The 18,661-nt window shown below is 41.2% G+C and overlaps 1 protein-coding gene across 2 annotated transcripts in view; it reads right to left on the bottom strand.

The window, feature by feature from the left end:
* Positions 1-802: 802 nt before the first annotated feature.
* The window catches only part of LOC108875137 (voltage-dependent calcium channel subunit alpha-2/delta-1), a 56,385-nt gene continuing 38,526 nt past the window's right edge, over positions 803-18,661 (bottom strand). Inside the window, exons 19-38 of one of the 2 annotated variants that reach the window (XM_018663850.2) lie at positions 17,836-17,907; positions 17,466-17,537; positions 16,607-16,668; positions 16,084-16,160; positions 13,302-13,362; positions 13,117-13,208; positions 11,939-12,020; positions 11,354-11,416; positions 10,618-10,721; positions 9,999-10,088; positions 9,818-9,885; positions 9,671-9,709; positions 9,351-9,422; positions 7,861-8,013; positions 7,618-7,670; positions 7,142-7,197; positions 6,849-6,978; positions 6,001-6,113; positions 5,087-5,169; positions 803-2,914 (exon numbers count right to left, since the gene is read on the bottom strand). In XM_018663850.2, the coding sequence (XP_018519366.1) occupies positions 2,804-2,914; positions 5,087-5,169; positions 6,001-6,113; positions 6,849-6,978; positions 7,142-7,197; positions 7,618-7,670; positions 7,861-8,013; positions 9,351-9,422; positions 9,671-9,709; positions 9,818-9,885; positions 9,999-10,088; positions 10,618-10,721; positions 11,354-11,416; positions 11,939-12,020; positions 13,117-13,208; positions 13,302-13,362; positions 16,084-16,160; positions 16,607-16,668; positions 17,466-17,537; positions 17,836-17,907 (1,653 nt within the window). In that variant the 3' untranslated portion in view covers positions 803-2,803. Of the gene's footprint in view, positions 2,915-5,086; positions 5,170-6,000; positions 6,114-6,848; positions 6,979-7,141; positions 7,198-7,617; positions 7,671-7,860; positions 8,014-9,350; positions 9,423-9,670; positions 9,710-9,817; positions 9,886-9,998; positions 10,089-10,617; positions 10,722-11,353; positions 11,417-11,938; positions 12,021-13,116; positions 13,209-13,301; positions 13,363-13,518; positions 15,146-16,083; positions 16,161-16,606; positions 16,669-17,465; positions 17,538-17,835; positions 17,908-18,661 lie in introns of those variants that run through there. The other variant, XM_051073423.1, reaches the window with a different exon arrangement.

The raw sequence follows: 18,661 nt of genomic DNA, 5'->3' as shown, positions 1-18,661 counted from the left end.
CTATACTTATCAAGAGCTTTCTCCAGTGATGGAAAGCAATGGCAATATTAACTCTTGTTTTGCTTCTAGTTCTATCATTTCTTTTCTTCTACTGAAGTTAGTACATTAAGCAGCTAGCCCTGACCTGGCTGGCCCATCTTGTCACTTTCAGATATCGACTCACGGTATCATCCAGTCTAACCTGAAGAAGTAGCGCTGCTAGGAGGGTGTATTCTAACCTTTGGAATTGTAAACGCAGCAATGGCTGAAGCTCTTGGCAAGTCACCACCACCAACCACCCCTGGCAGCAGTTTGGCGGCAGAGAAAACGTACATATAGCCCCTTAACAACCTCTGAAATTCGTATTTTTGCTGACCTTCATTGATTGAATTTCTCACCTTGACATAGAAATGTACTCTTGGGTGTGTCAGTACGCCGTAACATAATTGTGGGGGAGTGGTTATAGATGCAACACAGCACTTTTTTGACCACACTCAAACATAAATCAAAAATTGATCTGAAAAAGGTAGTGAAACACAGCTTTTCAGCCTAATGTTAGGTTAGACCCTAATCCATTTTTTTCAATTATTTGATATTGCTTGGCTGTGGTAAACTATCACAGTGTACAGGGCTATTGGAGAGTCACCCGCACTTTTACTTTATACACAAACACAGACATAGACACAGTGAAACACAGATGCAGATACTCTTCCCTTTTTCAACAGCTGTGTCTCTCTGCAGGATGGATGACATATTTGGTCTGCTCCCAGTGGAGCCAAATCAACTGACCAGCTCTGACAGCATTAAAAAGGAGCACCTCAGGTCATAACAATACAACACTTTTATTGTGAATATATTATATTTGCACAATAATCAACACCATATTATAAACATTTTTCTTTCCTTTCATTTTCTCTTTTATACAGTAAATAGTATTATTGTACAAATGTATACAAAATTTATTCAGGCTAGTCAAGTTCCACAAAAGAGTAATTCATGTACAGTATTAAAGCACAATCAGATATCGGAGGGACACGCACATGCCTGCACATAGACACGGGGACCCCCGGGGTAAAACACAAGTCAACACACGACTTTGATAGACAGGCATAACCTGAACACTCAATACCAGCAGGTCACCATGTAGGCAAGGTGGAGAGAACTTAACTATAATTGATAAAACGGCAAAAAAGGAAAGAAAACTAAAGCACTCGTGTTTGACCTTTATGACTCATGGTAAAGTAAGGCTATGCAAAATTACTACTGGTAGTAGTGTATTCTCAAGGTTCTCTCCAGCAGGCCCTGATGCTGACAGCGGGCATAGACAGCGTTCAAACACAGAACAAGCTCATCCCATGACATTGCAGCGTTTCGACACTGAGCCTTCAGCGTCTGCTTCACAGCACTTATAGAGCAACACAAAGAGGAAACAAGCATAAGGAGGAGAACAGCAAGGAGAAGGAAAACAAAGAAACAGTCATTTTGATATGCTGATCTCATTCACAAGTCATCTTGGCTCCTGAGTCTGGTGATCCAGAAAGGGAACAGAAACAGGACTAATAAAGAGAGGTGTTGGAACACAAGCTCATGTCTGGTTTCCGTTTGTTTTGAGCATGGAGGAAAATGATCTTCCTCTTCCATAATCAAAATCACTGGTTGTTTCTACGGTTGTCTGGGCCACGTAAATTAGAATAACTGCAGCAGATTTGGCCCGTTTCACAACATATTACTTCAAGGGCTACCCTCTTTGCCATATTGCAGCAAGCATTAGCATAGAAGCATACATGGTAAGGATACAACTCTGATGCATTGCTTCATTCAGATAACAGACTGTTGAGCTACTATTTAGGCACTGGGAATTTGATGCATCAAATTGAAGACAACCAAAGCTGTCAGACCAAGAACAAACATGTGAAATTGTAATACCCTAATAGATTTTGATTCACATGGGTGACCTCATCTAAGATATCTATCTAGCTAGCTGACATTGTAACTTGAATACTGATGTACACCCACATCTGAGGAATCTCTTAAAATAAACTAGCCTGCTGATTCTCTGTAGTAGGTTTGTGTGTATCTCTGGTCCTTGGTACTGTGTGGAGCTTTGGTGTCAGAGTACTGGTGTTGTCTTTAGCTCTGTACTGAGCACATGCTGCTACAATACAACACCTAGCTAGTCACGAAATGCTTGTTTGACTTGGAGTACAAAAAAAATGAAGTAGATTCATAGATAGGTACAGTACATTTCAAAAACACTCAAACAAAAGGGATATTCTTCATACTGTAGTTGCACGGGTTGTCGGAATAAACAATCATTACAGCATAATGATTCATACGCAATAAATATAATAAGCAACAAACGATATTGACAACTACACAAATCAACGCTGTCAGTGAACATACAGTCTTTGAATGGTATTTAGTTGGCATAGTGGGACAACTCTTCACCCTCCGCTGAATAAATCAGAGAAACAAATGAGGCAGAATTAAAGGGTTTGGTTAGCTCTTACTCTTGCACCATAGGAGAGTATTAAGGAGTATATCATGGAAATGAGTGCAGCTGAGCACAGTAAATGTGTCTCTATTTTTGAAAAAGATGAAGAGGAAATAAATGAGCACCCTTTGGCATTGGAAAATGGAAATGCTGATAGTGGCCATCAAAAAAAAAGAAAGAAGGAAAGAAAGAAGGAAAGAAAGTCTTGTTGCAGATATTCTGTATACATCCTGGATGGCATAATTGGAGAGTCTTCTGGCCTCTTGTGAAATGAGATGATGATCATTGAGTTAGTGTATGAGTGTGTGTGTAAGTGTGTGTGTGTAGGGGTCATGAGTGTTGTGAAGATGTGATGAGCCACAGCAGCAGCAGTTGGAGCCCGAGCATTGGCCAAAGACAAGGGCTTAGGCAGGTCCCTCCTCCACAATCAGAAGCATCTTCCTGTTGGACGAATCAGTTGTCAGTAAATTAATAAACAGTCTTACCTACATCCAGTAGCTCTGCTACAACGAACACCATCATCACCTGTACTACAATACTGTGTAGTTCAAGGTTGTTTTGTATCTTATCCTATTGCATCCTATCATATTATATCCTACTGTATTGCATTGTATCATATACATAAGCCTCCCTGCCACATTAAAGGCATAGTTCAACATTTTAGGAGAGTAAAGTTGGAGCCAGAGGAAAATAAGCTTAGCACAAAAGACTCTAGACAAAAGTGCGAACAAGCATATTTTCCAAAATCAACTATGTATTTAAATCCTCTTTTGCAGTTATGGAGGTAATCCGAACCTCATTCTGCTTTTTGTGCATGTGTTTGTATGCTCATACACCTGGTTATGACTGTGCAAGGCTTTTTCTTTTTTTGTGTGTTTGATGGGAGTATTCAGGATATCCGTGCATGCCAAAGGGCCTCAGAGAAAGAGGTGGGAGCCTTCTGTGCTCAAAGGGCAAGAAAGCCATGTGAAGCTTCCTCTGTTTACTCCAGTGACAAAATGGGCTGGCCTGGACACAGACTGTCTTCCTATGAAGAGCTGAGCCAAAAGTAATGGGACAGATGGAAAGAAAAAAAGGGACGCGGCCTACTTCTACTCTGTTCATCCACTTCCTCAGCCATTACTACCCTTCCCTTTGCTTCCTACCACAGTCTCTCCACAATATAAACACATGGGCACATGAATTAGTGGCCTGTTATGTGTGTGATCTCCGCCTTCATAACACAATGAGAGGCTGAGTTTCACAAAGATATGGGAAACATTTTTTTTCAAAATATTTGGACGTCTTATAAACTTTTCAACGTTGGGTGGTGATGCAGTGGTCTCACACATGATTTATCCACCTTGCTCCTTTGTTTTACTGATTTAGCACCATGCATTTCCATTCTTTCAAGGGAATGTACATACAATCATTTGCTACTGTGTCAGGTCTTAATACTGCATCACAATCTCCGACACTCTAAAACACCTCCCGGTCTAAGACAAAATGTGTCCAAATGTGCTTATCATATTTCTGAACTAACGCTGTTTGACACAGCAATTACGAGGGCTAAATAAAATGGTGATGGCTGCAGATATATTTACACATAGTTTTGTGCTGTTATCAAGTGGTGGTGGTGCAGTGCTATTAAATATATCGAAATGATTTTACATTTTTAACTGCCAAGATTCAATCTGCTCTCCATCTGTTGGGGGTAAAAAAGAGGAAAATACAACTTGCCAACAGAATGAAAGATGAAGCATTCTGTTAGGGACACAAGCAAGTAACAAAGAAATAAATCCCAACTATTTGTCATTACAGTGTGCTATACTTATTAAGATTAAGATTCCTCCTCAAAGTATTTTAATGTGTATGAAAAATCCAAAATGGTAAATGACACATAAGAACATAAATGAATAATGTGTACATGTGCATGTTATTGGGATGGGTGGAGCTTGAAGGGTTGTAAAATAGGTTAAATGACCCAGATATTACCCTAGCAAATATTACATAAGAAATATTAATAAGTAAATAATTTACATGACATCAAACCAGCTGTGAGGATTAACTTGTCACTGTATTGCTTGATTTGTCCTTGCCAAGTGCATTGTAATAGCTCCCAGAGAGTTAAGATCAAAGTGGTTAGGGTCGGGCCAGTGAGTAGTGAAGCTTCTAGAAACACCAACCCTAAACTCAGCAGCAGAAACAAGAAGAGTGGTGTGGAGCTCAACGCAGAACCTCTGCTGATTGGGCACAAGGGCTTATCCTACCAGAGAAGAGCAGCAGCCATTGGGATGCACAATCATAAAACAAGAATGACAGATGATGAGTGAAAAGATCATATAAAGCAAGAGAAATAAAAACAAACTAGTGATAATTGCATGCAAATTTCACTAAGCAAAAAAAAAGCAAACAATAAATAAATAAATATTGCAGTAAATAAATTAAACAAATAAATCAAGTATGGATCAGAGTGGAAGAGCAGGCAGCCGACAGCGTTTTGAATAGAAGCAGAAAGCCCAGTGCTGATTGAAACCAGACAGAAATTGACAGAGGCCAACTGCAAAACCTCACTAATAGAGCTGTTTCCAGCAATATTCTCTGCACAAAGGCACATGTGTGGTTGTTTCTTACGTTTTCGTTGTTGTCAAAGCACACGTCCGGCCCTTTGCGGTATCTGGGGTTCTGAGCCAGCTCGCATGGATCTGGACCTTCAGCTGAACACACACACACACTCAGGAAAATGCGATTTACCACTGGCGGCGCACATTTAACACTTTTAATAACAAGAGTTAAATGATGTGCTGACTCTTAATTTCCCTGCCAAAAAGCCTTATGCAGTTCCAACTCATCAGCCTTGGCTAGAGATACCCTGATTTGTTATTTTCCAGATATTTATTGATCTTCCACTGGCACATGAGAGAGATTAAAATGTAACTTAGAAAGGCAGTCATAGAAATCATCATACAGGCTACTTTGTGTGGTCAAGCAGTATATATCTTTATATCTTTAAGCCACGTCATATGTGTTTATACACACACACATATGTGTATATAGTGTGCCTCAGCAGCATGTGTGTGTGTTGAATGGTATCATTATTAGCAACTGGAAGCCCTTGTTGTGACCCCATAGCGACCTCTGATGATGACACCTTTACTGTTACACCAGCAGGAAGCTACGTTCAAGACACATCTGTCAAACAGATATCCTGAATATATATATAAATATACACACACACATTGTGCATACACGCAAACACACCCATGCTCTTAACCTTAATTCAACCTGATGGCATCATGCGGCCTAGATGAATTTAAACAAAGAAATCTAATCTGGGAGTAACGTGAGACTGGCTTTCATATGCCGTGCATCTGGTTTACTGTTCACCCGTGAACATTCAGGAGGGACCTACTGCAAACTCCTTAGGTGTGTGTCCTTGCATTGAGAGTTTAAAGCTCCGCTGTCATACGGGTGATGGATGGAGGGCTGGAGAGTAAAAAGGAAGTGTAACTCTGCGTTCGATTTTTACGAGTTGAGTGAAAGGATACAGGGCTGTTCAGCCTGTCGCAGCGGTCTGGGGTCACACGACAAACATGTTGCCTTGGCATCAGTGATCAGGAACACCAAGTTGGTGTTTGGCAGCTTCTCGGCACGATACATCCTAGAGAGCCACATACACATATATGTAAACATACACTCTGTTTTCATACAGTAATATGCTTGAGCTCCTACAGTAGATTGCATTTGCATATAGAGTATACAGTACACAGTAGTATTCTGCATACACATGAAGGTATGTGTGCAGTTGTGCACATATATACACACATTCATGCCTCTTCCCTCCTTCTGGGATTGGCTTTTTATGGTAGTCATGAAAAATTCTGTGTCTGCAGTCGTTAACATTGGGGAGTAAAGCACCAGACACGTGGGACTCATAATACCAAGTAATTACAGCCATATTTAACCCCCTCAGACAGCCCAAATTGACACAAAAGGAGGTTAGAGCAAAGTAAATGTGCAGTGGTCCGTGAATGTGTGTATTTGCGAGTTTGAAGTACAGCCAGAGCGAGAAGGAAGAAAAACAGATAAAAGAGCTTTTGTGCTTCCCTCTGCAATTCCGGTCACTGACAGATCAAGGTAATCTGTGTCTGATCACAACTCATCAGAAAACAGCTGCCTGAAATCAGGCTGGAAAACAGAAAAGGCCAGGAAACTAACACTATTCTGGACCCATCCCCACAGACCATTAAACAGAAGGATGTACAGGAAGAAGATACAGCAAGAGGTGGAAAATCTTTAATAACACAAGCCATTTACAATACAAATGGACTGGGCCGGGGAGCATATACTGTGCAGATTTATACATGCACACTCACATGAAGAAACATGTACATACCTGGAGCAGTTTCCACAGTCCAGGACACCTGAGTAGGATCTTTCATCATTGTCAAAGAAGTACTGAGTCTGCTCTGTGATGCAGCTCTCTTTAAACATGGCATCTGGTATGTCTTCGTCTGCTGACTCCGCTGAAAAGATGAGACAGGTTTAATAAAGAAAAATACAGGAAAGGATTAGTGCGAGCGTACACGGTGGGATTAAATTTAATCAAGAGAGGTGGCCAAATGCTGTTTTCTTATCTAAATAAGGCTAGCGTTCACGATTTACACAATCACATCTTTTATTGCTCACCTGCCTCTAGAAGATTTGGGAACATGAGACCAAAGAAGAGCTGCTGAAGTATTGACCTAGACACAGAGGGGATAAAAACAAAAACCCGACATGAGTCATGTATGACTCAGTGGACCATCTTTAACTTATTTACATTGAGCAACCGAACACTGTTTAATAATGCCCTCGAGGCTGGAGTCACTACTGATGTAAATGTCATGGGAAGTATCAGTCATTCCAGTCTAGAAGCTGGTTATATTGCAGCTGGACAGTCATACGGGTAGTGATGCAGTATAATGTTGTGTAACTGCCCTTGTCCTGCACTGACCAAACCAGCTTCATCCTGCAACAACATACAAGCCCACTCCCATACAAACTCCTACTCTGAAGTACAAATCTACTCCCACTCTAAATGGCACACACACACAAACAGACAAACACAAAAAGTGAAAGAAACAAAACACAGAAACACAAAGGCACACTATGTGTACACTCACCAGGCAGCACTGGAGGCCCACCAGCCAATACTGAGCAAGTCTGCAATGGTAGGCTGGAGAGGGACAGGAAAAGAAAGTCATGGGGAGAGTAAATTTCAAAATAAAGCAGGTAGGGCTTTCTTTTAGACCCACCAGTACATAGACTTAAGGCTGGGTTACTCTAAATGCATAAATGTATAAACAGTAATTATCTGACAGAGAGAGTGACTGCTGTCTGACAGCTTGTGTGAGTGAGCATCTAACCACAAAGACGGAGCGGGGTCCTGCTGCAGCCTTGCTGTCTTTCTCTGGGTCGCAGACAGACTGGTAGTCATAGGTCTTGTTATAGGAGTACAGGGAGGTGTTGACCAGGTTGATCATTAGCACTGGATCCACCTCGCCAAAGAACTGGCCAATCTAGATGAGTTCACACATACGCAAAAACAAAAAACAGTCAGTTATGACAATGTAAGTCAATGTAAAAAATACAGCTGTGTACTATTTCCTCTGACAGGGTTTTATAGTTTTAGCTATTTACAATAGATCATAGAAAATTTGCTTCTACAAGCCAATCAGAATGAGCCATTTATTTATTTTTTTTTTACGACCAGTCATGCCTATGTGCTGCTGTCATGCCCTTTCACCCTCTGATCAAGCTTGTTAGGTGGAGAATGGTGATGCTCTCCACTGTCAGCTGTTATGTGTGTTGATGTTATGTTGCTGTCAGTGTAACAGCAGGATTCATGCAACAGTTTCCTGAACCAAGAATCCAGTTAAAAGTGAAGTGTGTGTGAAATAGAATGGTAACATACCAAACATCCTAGAACAGGTCACTCTTTCATAAGTAGCGGAAGACCTGGTGTATGAGCAGTCTGTTGTTTACAGAGGTGCCTTCATAGGGATGAATTAGCTTATTCTAACTGGCAGAGCATATAAATTATATGAAAATGTCTGATGGGCCAATATGCAAAATTGCTTTGCAGAGAAGTGGCCTAGCCTGTCTAGCCTGTCCACCACTTTTAATGTTGTGGATTGGTGTAACTGTTGTTCTACACCAGCACAAAGGCAGCCAAAAATTCTGCACAATCCCAATGGACACCAAATGTCTCACAAGATGTGAAAACAAGACAGGAGGGTGGTTATTCTTCAAAAGCTTGAAGAGCATAAACTGTATGCCAGACACTGTGATGGTTCGAATGGATCAAAGACAGCAGATGCAGCGTCTTGACTGACATGAAATGTTGCAAAACCCACTGTCTATCCTACCGCTGATGACACACAGGGGCCTAAAGCAGCCTGAAAGAGAGGAGTTAACACAGCCGAGCTGTCTTTTTGGGTACACAGGGGACTCACTTCACTACATCTTCCATGACTGACTAAAACCCATCAGAACCTTCCCTTTGATCCTCCTCCAGTGGCTTGTGCTTTACTTTACTGGAGAAATGGATGTAGTGCCGTCCTACAGAAGCTTTCAAACAGCTCTGAGCTGACAGGCCATTCTCATAACTTAGCTGAGTCATAAGCCCTTTATTTGACCTCTGTATGAGATTGATGAATTCCTGTGACAAAGGTAAGGGAAGCCAGAGGTAGAGAAAAGCAAGAAATCTGAATTTTGGCAGTCTCGATTTTGACTGACTGCATGAGTTGATGTTTTATTGTCTGATGATTTGCCCATTACTGATCATATGGAGACAGATGACAAATATTTGATGCAGGCTATGATAAGGTAAAGAGAATGACTGATGGTAGCTCACCAGGGTGATATATTCATCCTGATTGGACATGAGAAGAAATCCTCCATCGTCCAGGATCACACAGTCCACATGCTGCAGGGTAAAAAGACCCAAGTTGAAAATTTACAATCATCTCTCAGTATTGGAAAAGGTAAATTTAAGAAAAAAGGCAATGGTATTATCATAATGGTTTTCTCCTGTAACGTCATATAAGAGTCCTAATCAAGGCTGTTAGCACAGCGACAGTCAGGGCAAAACCTCTCAGAGAGGATAATTAACAGTAAGTTCAAAGCAAGGAAAAAAAACCCTCAGATTAGATTCAATAAACTGAATTTCAGTACCTTGTCATTCCTTAGACAGCCACAGATCTCGTCCTTGCACTAAAAGGTAAGAAGTGAGGCAAAGAAGAAATGAATACCATGCACCAATAGCTAAAGGTGTCAGAGATAGTGTACGCAATACAGATAAACTTTATTAACACGACTTACATTCAGTTTCAGAGTAGCATTCATGAAAGTGTTCATCCAGTATGAGACATTGAGTCTCACTCCCACCACTACAGAACAAACCACAACACAGGCAGAGGTAACACTTTGATGAATAGCTATTGAGTCTTTTCATTTGCGTTGCATCACAAGAAGCAATCAATCTGGCATTAGCAAGACTGACCTGCTGGTTTGAGTGTGACTTTGTCAATGGTGAGGTCCACTGCTTTGCTCACTAGAATACCTGACTCAGAAACAGGCTCCCTGCTCTCCGCTGCAATTGAGACAGGATACACAAGGGAAGAGAAACGGCATTCATAGCAATTTTTGCTGAAATCATGTCGAAAAGTACATGGAGAGAATGTGAACCACAGTTTAACTGGGAATAATCGCTAAATCCATTGTGGGAAATTCCGCACGTTTTTAGCTGCTTGTAATTCACACCAGTGGAGTGGCGTCCGTGAAGCCTGTACATGTGTTAATCCAGTCAAGTGCTGCTATAAGCTACGGCTACATTACACTGACATTTGCCTGTTCTGGTGTGTGCTAGAAAGATCAGTGGAGATAACAGGAAGAATACAGGGTGGGGAAGAGTGCTGAAAGACACAGCGGAAAGAGGAGAAGGATAAAGAGAGTGATATCAGAGGCCTGAGAGTGTGATCTTTGCCAGTGGGGTTGGGATGACGTCCAACAGCAGAGAGCAGGATAGGCTCAGTGCCAGACCACACTGAAGATCCCCATGCACAGAGAAGTGCGAGCTCATACACATATTTGACCCTTTCAAGAAAAAAAAAAAAACTTACTGTTGAAAGACGGAGCTGTGAAAATATAAATTTCATTGTCCAGGGTCCTCTTGTAGAAGCTGGACTCATATGTCTCTGGATTTTCAGTCCACTCTTCCCCAGCGCTGAAAACATTTATATAGTCACGTAATGTTATAAATGGACAATTATAGGCATAAAACACAGAGTAAGTGTGTTTGATCTATCTGAACAATTTATATTTTAATCTGTAGCCAAATGTTAGTCATCGAAATCAGAGTCACACCCAATGTAGCTGATATATGAAGGAAATGATCCAGTAAAAGCAATAACTGATTGTATTTCATGTTTTATAGTCAGGAGGAATACAGATTTGTCTTCAGTTGGAATGTTATATTTTGACAAAGTGGAACCCCCAGATGTAGTTCAGATAAAAGTAGCAGTGGGGAAATTGAGGAAAATGAGCCGCATTTGGCTGCTGGATCTGTGGATTTGACCCATGTCCTGTATTGGCCTGGCACGCTCTAGGAGTTCAGCTCAAAGTGTCTAATCCTCCCTGTTCTGGAAAATAACCCAATGGAGCAGGTGTGTAAAGCAGCCAAAAGCACTCAACCTAAGACTATTACAGTCTGTATCCATTTTCATCTCACACATTTACACCACCAGATATTTGGGCAAAGCTTGCCGTGCTGTTTTCACAATCAGGCTGATGCTAGAGGTGAAACTGAGAAGAAAAGAGCAGTGGGGGGCCGGGGGTTGGGCTGGGGGTGTAGAGTACCTTCTTGGGTAGACTCTTGTGATTCCTCCATCTGTGGCTACAAACCTGGCCACTATCCCATCCCTGGGAACATGGAAAAACAACAGCCAATCAAACATCAAAGTCAATCACACAGATGATTATTGGGAAAAGTGTTTGTGAACTGTGAAACCAAGCTGCAGACGCGACAAAAATTGTTTTATGCGCAGAGTCTCTTGTCCCTATAATGTCCTAATGTTAAACAGACACCCTGCGGTGTGTGTTGAGTGTGTGTTCACATTATTTCAGACAAGTGGGCATACCATGAAAGGAACCACACTGATGTAATTATTTTATTTTCCACACAAAAACAGCATGTCTTGGCAGAGCTTTGCAGTTTGGGTGTGATATGCATTTTGTGCTTTGCTTTCATCGTATTTCACTAGTTGGACGTGATCAATTCACCCAGAGTGGAAAAGAAAAGAAAGAAAACTCTGGCTCAGTCAGTGAACTGTGCATGAAATAAGCATCAGCTGCAGTAGTACAAGTACAGTTAAATACTACAGAGTGAAGTAGAAGAGCTTGAATTGCTCAAAGCAGAGAAGAGCAAAAAGGTTTTGCACTCACACTGTCTGCTCATTCCAAAGTTTAACCAGTTCCGCTGTCAGACCCGCATCCAGGATCAGCCGGCTCACAAGGGACACGTTACCTTAAAGACACAATACATTATATATATTGGGGGTATTACATCATCACAGCAACAGTGCCTAATGAGGAAATATGGTAATGGAAGCAGTAGCAGCCTATTGTTTACAAAACTGGGCAGGGCAAAATGAATGAGCTATGTTTTTGGCTTTCACAAGAATTCCACTGAGTGATGCACTTAGCCCAGCAGTAAATCTGTTTACTGGCTTATAGTAAGAACACTGGGAAGACTACTATTGTATGAAGGTGAAAGTCAGGGCCTGAAGCAGAGCAGGTGTGTTCAGCCAAATCTTCTCCCCCTGAGGGGAGCAAAAAATTGATCTCATGGCACTTGTCAGGAACTGATCCAGCATGGAGACATGTTTTTGTAGGTCCTCTCTGAGTGACCATTAGACAGCAGGAAGCAATTTGTGAAGGATTGGCTGTTTAGTATTAGAAGGGAGGTGATGCCAAGGTATTGAGTTTAAAGCCCATTGTCAAGAAGAGCACAGTTCAAAAAGGAATCATGTGAGCACATTTTGTTCAAAGCTTGTTTCAACAGCATCTCTGGAGTGTTGTTTTAAATCATGTCCATAACTTTTCATGAGGACTCAGGATACTGTGCAAACAGCAGCAAGAAAAGCATTAATGACTTGACCTTGGGTTAAAATGGATCAAGGATGCCTAGATCCATTAGCTGGATGATGGTGGTGAACCATACCAGGGGTGAGATCCATTAGAAGATGACAAATCAAACATTGTGAGTCTTTGTGTAGCATGACAGCATCAGGCTTCTAGGAAGCTCAGTCGATCTGGCTGACGTCACCTCGCTCAGACCATAATAATCTAATGACCAAAGTCACGCTCTGACCTTCAGATGCTGACCATCATCATTCCATCAGAGCGGTAAATTCTGTGATGACTAACAATAAGACATACCATGCATGTATACTTGCAAACTTCTACTCTTATCTCTGCGCGTATCAGAGTTCAACATACTGAAAATTGATTCAGGTGAAACTGTGTGGGTCAGTGGTATCATAATACGCTTATCAACACAAACACTGCTGAGAACTGACATTACAACCCGCGCAAGTGCGTCAAGTGAAAAAAAGACTCACATGCGTCTGGAGTGTTCCTATCAATGTACTGGTTGAAGTCGAGGAGGAACTGGGTGTTGTTGAGCGACAGCTTCAGCTCTTTGCAGTACTCCCTGTGGAAACATTATTGATTGGTTTCAATCTGTGCCCCGTGTTTGTTCCTGTATACTGAAAGTGTGTTGTGCAGTGAGGTAGGAATCACTCACCTTGGAGCGATGTAGGTATAACCATACTCATCAAACCTGTCCAGCTGTATGGTCTCCATAGCTTTTGAAAACACAAAAACACCTGTCTTAGGCTCATAATTGACAAAAATATGAGGTATCCCACTATATATTATCATAGTATGTAGATTAAAGAGTGATTTCTATTAATGAAGTGATTCACTGGTATTCATGCTGTGAGATGACTTCATGAATTGATAACTGGATGCTCATATAAACTTTTAAGAAATGCTGATGGGCGATACATAGTCTGGCTAAAAGGCCCCCACACATATGCATATGCACACGCACAGACACATAAAACATTGGACAGATATGAGGTGATGGATTAAGGTAGAGAGTGTAGATGGAGGTGAAGTGGAGAGGCATGAAGAGAAAAACTGACTGAGAAATACTTGCCTTCTTGCCCTGTTGTGACCCCAGGGAGGAAGAAACCGGGGGGGGGGGGACAAAGGGTGATAAAAATTCATCCATCATCCAACTAATGATGTCATTCCTTTGGAAAATATGCTGAAATATGTGAATATTTCCCACAGCAGGTAATAAGATACTATGCAGCAGTGAAATCACAGTAGATCGAAGACAAGCTAATAGACAAAAGATGGACTGGAGAAACACAGACAATGAAATGATCAGAGGGGGGCCTACAGCAGGGGCATGCAAAGCAACAACAGATAAACATACAGTAGTAACAAAGAAAAATCCTTCCACTCGACGCTTTGTCTGCCCTTGACTCTGGATTTCATTTAAAATACTGTCTGGTAATTCTTATCTCATAAATGACATGACAGGCATCAATGGCCATCATTCACTGGTCTCTTAAAATGAAGACATTTCGGACAGTGCCTTTAAAATATACTGAGTCGTGTGGTGCAGTCTGCGAAAACAATTACTGAGCGCTGAGTTTCCTCGGGGTCATGGAAATCTGGTGCAGGATGAAACAATGTCCTTCACATAAAACATAACAGGCAGATTCATTGTCCTTCTGTCACTATAGACTAGGCAGGGTGTCTCTATCTCCAATTGCTTTCCACACCACATACTTTTTCTCTTCTTTTCTTGCTCTTTACTTCTCTGTCACCATCTTTTCAACCCCAGTATTAGGTCATTTTTTCAACAAATACAGTATTCTTGCTATATGGATGGAAAAGAATCTTAAGCTCATCCATCACACCCTTGGCTGGGGAACCTCCCCAATGTATTAGGAGGACAGGTGGCTGCAGGAACCACCTACTGCAGGAAAGTGGTAAGATGGATCGAGGTATTGGTGGTCTGGCTCCAGTGCGAAACCCTATACGGCTGTACAGAGAACTTTAGAGTCCCAAACTCCCTATCGGAGCGGTCTGTGGCAGCAAGGCATGGTGTGTTACTTTCTTTAACAGGCCTGTAAACGTTCTGACAGCCTTTATGGCGCAAGTGACAGACTCGTTATGGCAGAGAGGGAGTGATACAGGGGCCGAAACACTCAGTCAAAATCTCATCTGTTGGAATAACTGCGCCATTAGCAGTTTATGCTTTGTGGCGTCACATCAAAGTTCTGAAAAATCCACTAAAGCCAGATGGCTATGTGCTGAATCTTGTGTTTTTCTTCTAATTACATCCCTTGATCAAAGCCGCCATCCACCCATGCTTCTATTAAGTCATCATTAGCATTCATACTTCACAGTCACCCATCCATCCATTAATCTATCCATCGCTGACACTAAATATTGTGGGGAAATATAACCATGCAAACATGTACAGGACACACATGCATATGCTGTGGAGGAACATCACATGAGGAAGACAGAGGACACAGGATAGTGAGTACTTGCCCCAAGTAGAAGCTGTAAAATCCCAGAATAGAGACAGAAGAGGAGAGAATAAGTTGCATTAGAAAATGCTAAGAATTGTACAAAGAGTGACAGCTGCATGTACAGCACAGTATGGATGTATATAAATGAGTTTTGTCCTTGTGATTCATAAGAACATATTAGTTATTTTCTGAGCTGTTAGGAGAGACAGTCAGAGTGTATCATGCAGGGAGACATCCTTGAGAGCACAAACAGACCAAAAAAAAAGAAGAGCTGAAGAAAAAGAAAAAGGAGGTAGGGGGGAGGGATGCTAGGTGGAATGAAGAGAATGAGGTGAGGACAGGTTTACAGATTAGATAGAGACAGAGGAAAAACAGAAAAATCCAAAGTTAAGTCTGTCTGCTTTGGGTAGCCTGTTACCCAGTTAAAGATTTAGGAAAGAAAAGAGGGGCGTAAGGACGCAGAAGTGTAGAGACGGAATTAGCTGCTGAAATATGCAGAAAAGGGAAGAGTGTAAAAGAAGAAAAATAAAGTTTGGTACTGTAGGAGAGGCAATAATGAGAGGAGTTGAGGGAGGTTTCGTCTTCTCCTACACCAGAAGGAGGGCCAGACGAGGGGAGTGAAGAAGGAGAGAGGAGCGAAATGTAGACAAGATCAAAAGAGCCAGTGCTCTGGGCTGGGTCTGGGAGAGGGAAAGCATGTGGATGAGTGTGTGTGGGAGTGCTGGGCGACTGACCAGTGGGTTACACTACAAAAGAAAAGCACCGTGGGGATCCACTGATCTGAACAGCAAATACAAAGGAGTGGTTGTGTCTCCAGCTAGCAGCGAGTAATACAAAGCAAGTGGAGATACTCAAAAGAGTACGACCCAAAGAAAGTATGCATGGGAGCTGTTTGTGAGGCACCAGCGACATTAAATCTGATTGATTTGTTTGTGCGCTGTTAATCGTGAGGGCATGTGCTGTACTCACACATAGCTTGTTTCATGTCATCTCCCAGTTTAGCTTGAATGAAGTGTTCACTGTATTTAGGCAGAACGAGAGCCAGGCTGCAGAAAAAGACAATCACAGTCAGAGTGATGATGATGGCAGTTTGTGGTGGGAAGTAAATAATTTGTTTTGGAAAAACTCAAACTTTCGCTCAAGTTCCAATTCACAAGTCATTCAAAGCAATCAGTGTTTTTCAAAATGTGTGTGATGAGCTTTTGAAAGCTTTAGTTGCATGTAATTATGAGGAATTTCAGTCAAAAGAAGAAAAAAAAAAGATACACAGTTAATGTCCATGAGTGAAATGCAAAAATAATCTCTTGCAGTAAATATAATTCCCATTAACCAAGTGGAGCCTGATGTTAGAAACAAGAGAGTGACCCCTGTTGGCTTAAGTAGTGTCCTCCATCAACTGAAGTGCTCTCAGTACTTAGTGGCAGTGGATAGTCTTGAGTGACATAGTAACAGCTTAATGATCCATTAAAAAATACTGAGATGGCTCACTCACCTGTAATCTGTTCCATTCACCGGTGCCCATGTGTAGGTCCTGACTCCTCTATCTATGTACCTCTGCCAGAGATAACACACACAGGAATTGGCATTCAGGGCTGCTTTGCAATGTTATGTAAGTAGTTCTCATTTTTTATTATTTGATTGTTTAAAAAACAATCCAGGACATAATAAGTATTTATTTTAAATTGTAAAAATATGTGAAAATATGATTTTTATTTATTTTTTTTTAAGAAATCTGTATTAAATCCTGAAAAAATTAGATTATAACAAGACAATTCTCAGGTCAAACACACAGTAGGCTAGTTTAAACATACTTGAAGGAAGTCTGGCACATAATCGGCAGCTCCTTTGTGTTTTCTCACAGTGTTTCTCTTCCCTTTGTATTAGTGGATGGATAATCTAAACTATCCTCACTGCAAGAGGAGATTAATCACTACAAAGAGTGGTGAACAATGTCTTCTTGTAGCAGGGAAAATGACAACTTTAAATGTGAAGAAACAGAAAATGAAAGTGGAGAGCGTATGGTTTACAACTTTAAAACTATGAGCCTTACATGTGACAGTTAAAGAAACAATTGTTGGATAATAATAATAAATATGCCTAAATATGTTGATGAACTAGCTAAATTGTTTTATTATAGTGACCCAACATTACATTGATATTACTGTAACAAAAGTATCCTTTTTCCTTCGTACGATGGGTGTAATGTTGCATTGAAAATAAATTGTTGTATATATATTTATGTCACCCCCAGTTAGTTACAACATCTAAGAAGAAACCTGCAGCATTACTGCATAAAGTTCCCCAACATACTGTAATGTAATTCATTAAACCCCTGAAGTATTTTCGCTCACCTCATCTTGAGTTTTCACCAGAGTGTGAATGGTGTGTTCGCCTGTCTCACCGTCGATCATCATTCTCCTGATCTACAGGGAGAGATAAAGAAGCAGACAGTACACATGTAGTTCCAGTGACAGTGATTCACTGGGTATCAGATGATTTTAAAACATTCCGTATCATCAGCTCATACTAAGCAGTTAGGGACACTAAGTAAATCACTGGCAGGGACTGAACATGATAGCTTTATTAGGAGACATTAGACATCTGGTACCTGGATACCTGCCTGCATGTGTGTCCTTGCTTGAATTTGTGTGTGTGTGTGTGTGTGTGTGTATGCGCGCATGCTAGTTGGGGGGGGGATTTCCATATATTTGCATACTCTACCTCCACTTTGATGTCATTCTCCAGCTCAGCATCCAGGAAGTCGAGGGTTACAGGTTCCTGGAATTTAGGATTCTGTGGAAAGGATAATGCATTATTCTAAAGCGTGACACAATTAAAAAATACCAGGCACAAACAAATCAAATGACACGTGCAGGATCGATGAACCCTTCACTTACTCAGAGTCAGGCTGGAAGCAAAGTTTATTATGTAATAACCCACATTCAGATCTTCCTATCTAAAGCCTGCTGAGTTGATACAGTAAAACATCATAAAATGCAGTGGACCATTTTACAGTTGTTTTTCAGTGATGGGTTCTTACCATGGCAAGCAGCCATAGAGAGGAATATTCCTCTGTATCTTAGTACTTCCACTGCATAAAAATAACACATAGTGGGCTTTAATTATTTGAGCCACAATGTTCTTTTGTATTCAATTCAGGAGCAATGCCAATCATTTTCCTTTACACATGAACGTAATCAAATCCGGGGTATGAAAAATGAAGGGTACCATATGGCATCGTTTTGACGACATATCTTTGACACCAGACACAGCTGAATCAGATTTGATGCAAAGTGACACTGGACCCTATTAATGTCCTCTCTTAAAAACCCTATACGTCTGAGTGGCTTTATGGTGGTATAAAATGGTAGCAGTAATCTGGTGCGTCTCTATAAAACAGCAGTACATGGAATCTGATACCACTCTGTCCCCCACAGCGTTCTCAAAATGTGGGGTGATGTGGTGAGAGTACACTAGTGTTGATATAGTGTTTTCCACATAGTTTCTTGTTTTTATGTTGACATGAAAGCGGCAGCTCTAAAAATAA

Source organism: Lates calcarifer, linkage group LG10 (genome assembly GCF_001640805.2).
Source record: "Lates calcarifer isolate ASB-BC8 linkage group LG10, TLL_Latcal_v3, whole genome shotgun sequence".
Taxonomy (NCBI): Eukaryota; Metazoa; Chordata; class Actinopteri; family Centropomidae; genus Lates; species Lates calcarifer.
Note: the sequence above shows the minus strand (reverse complement) of the source record. Positions and strands in the feature narration are given on the sequence as shown.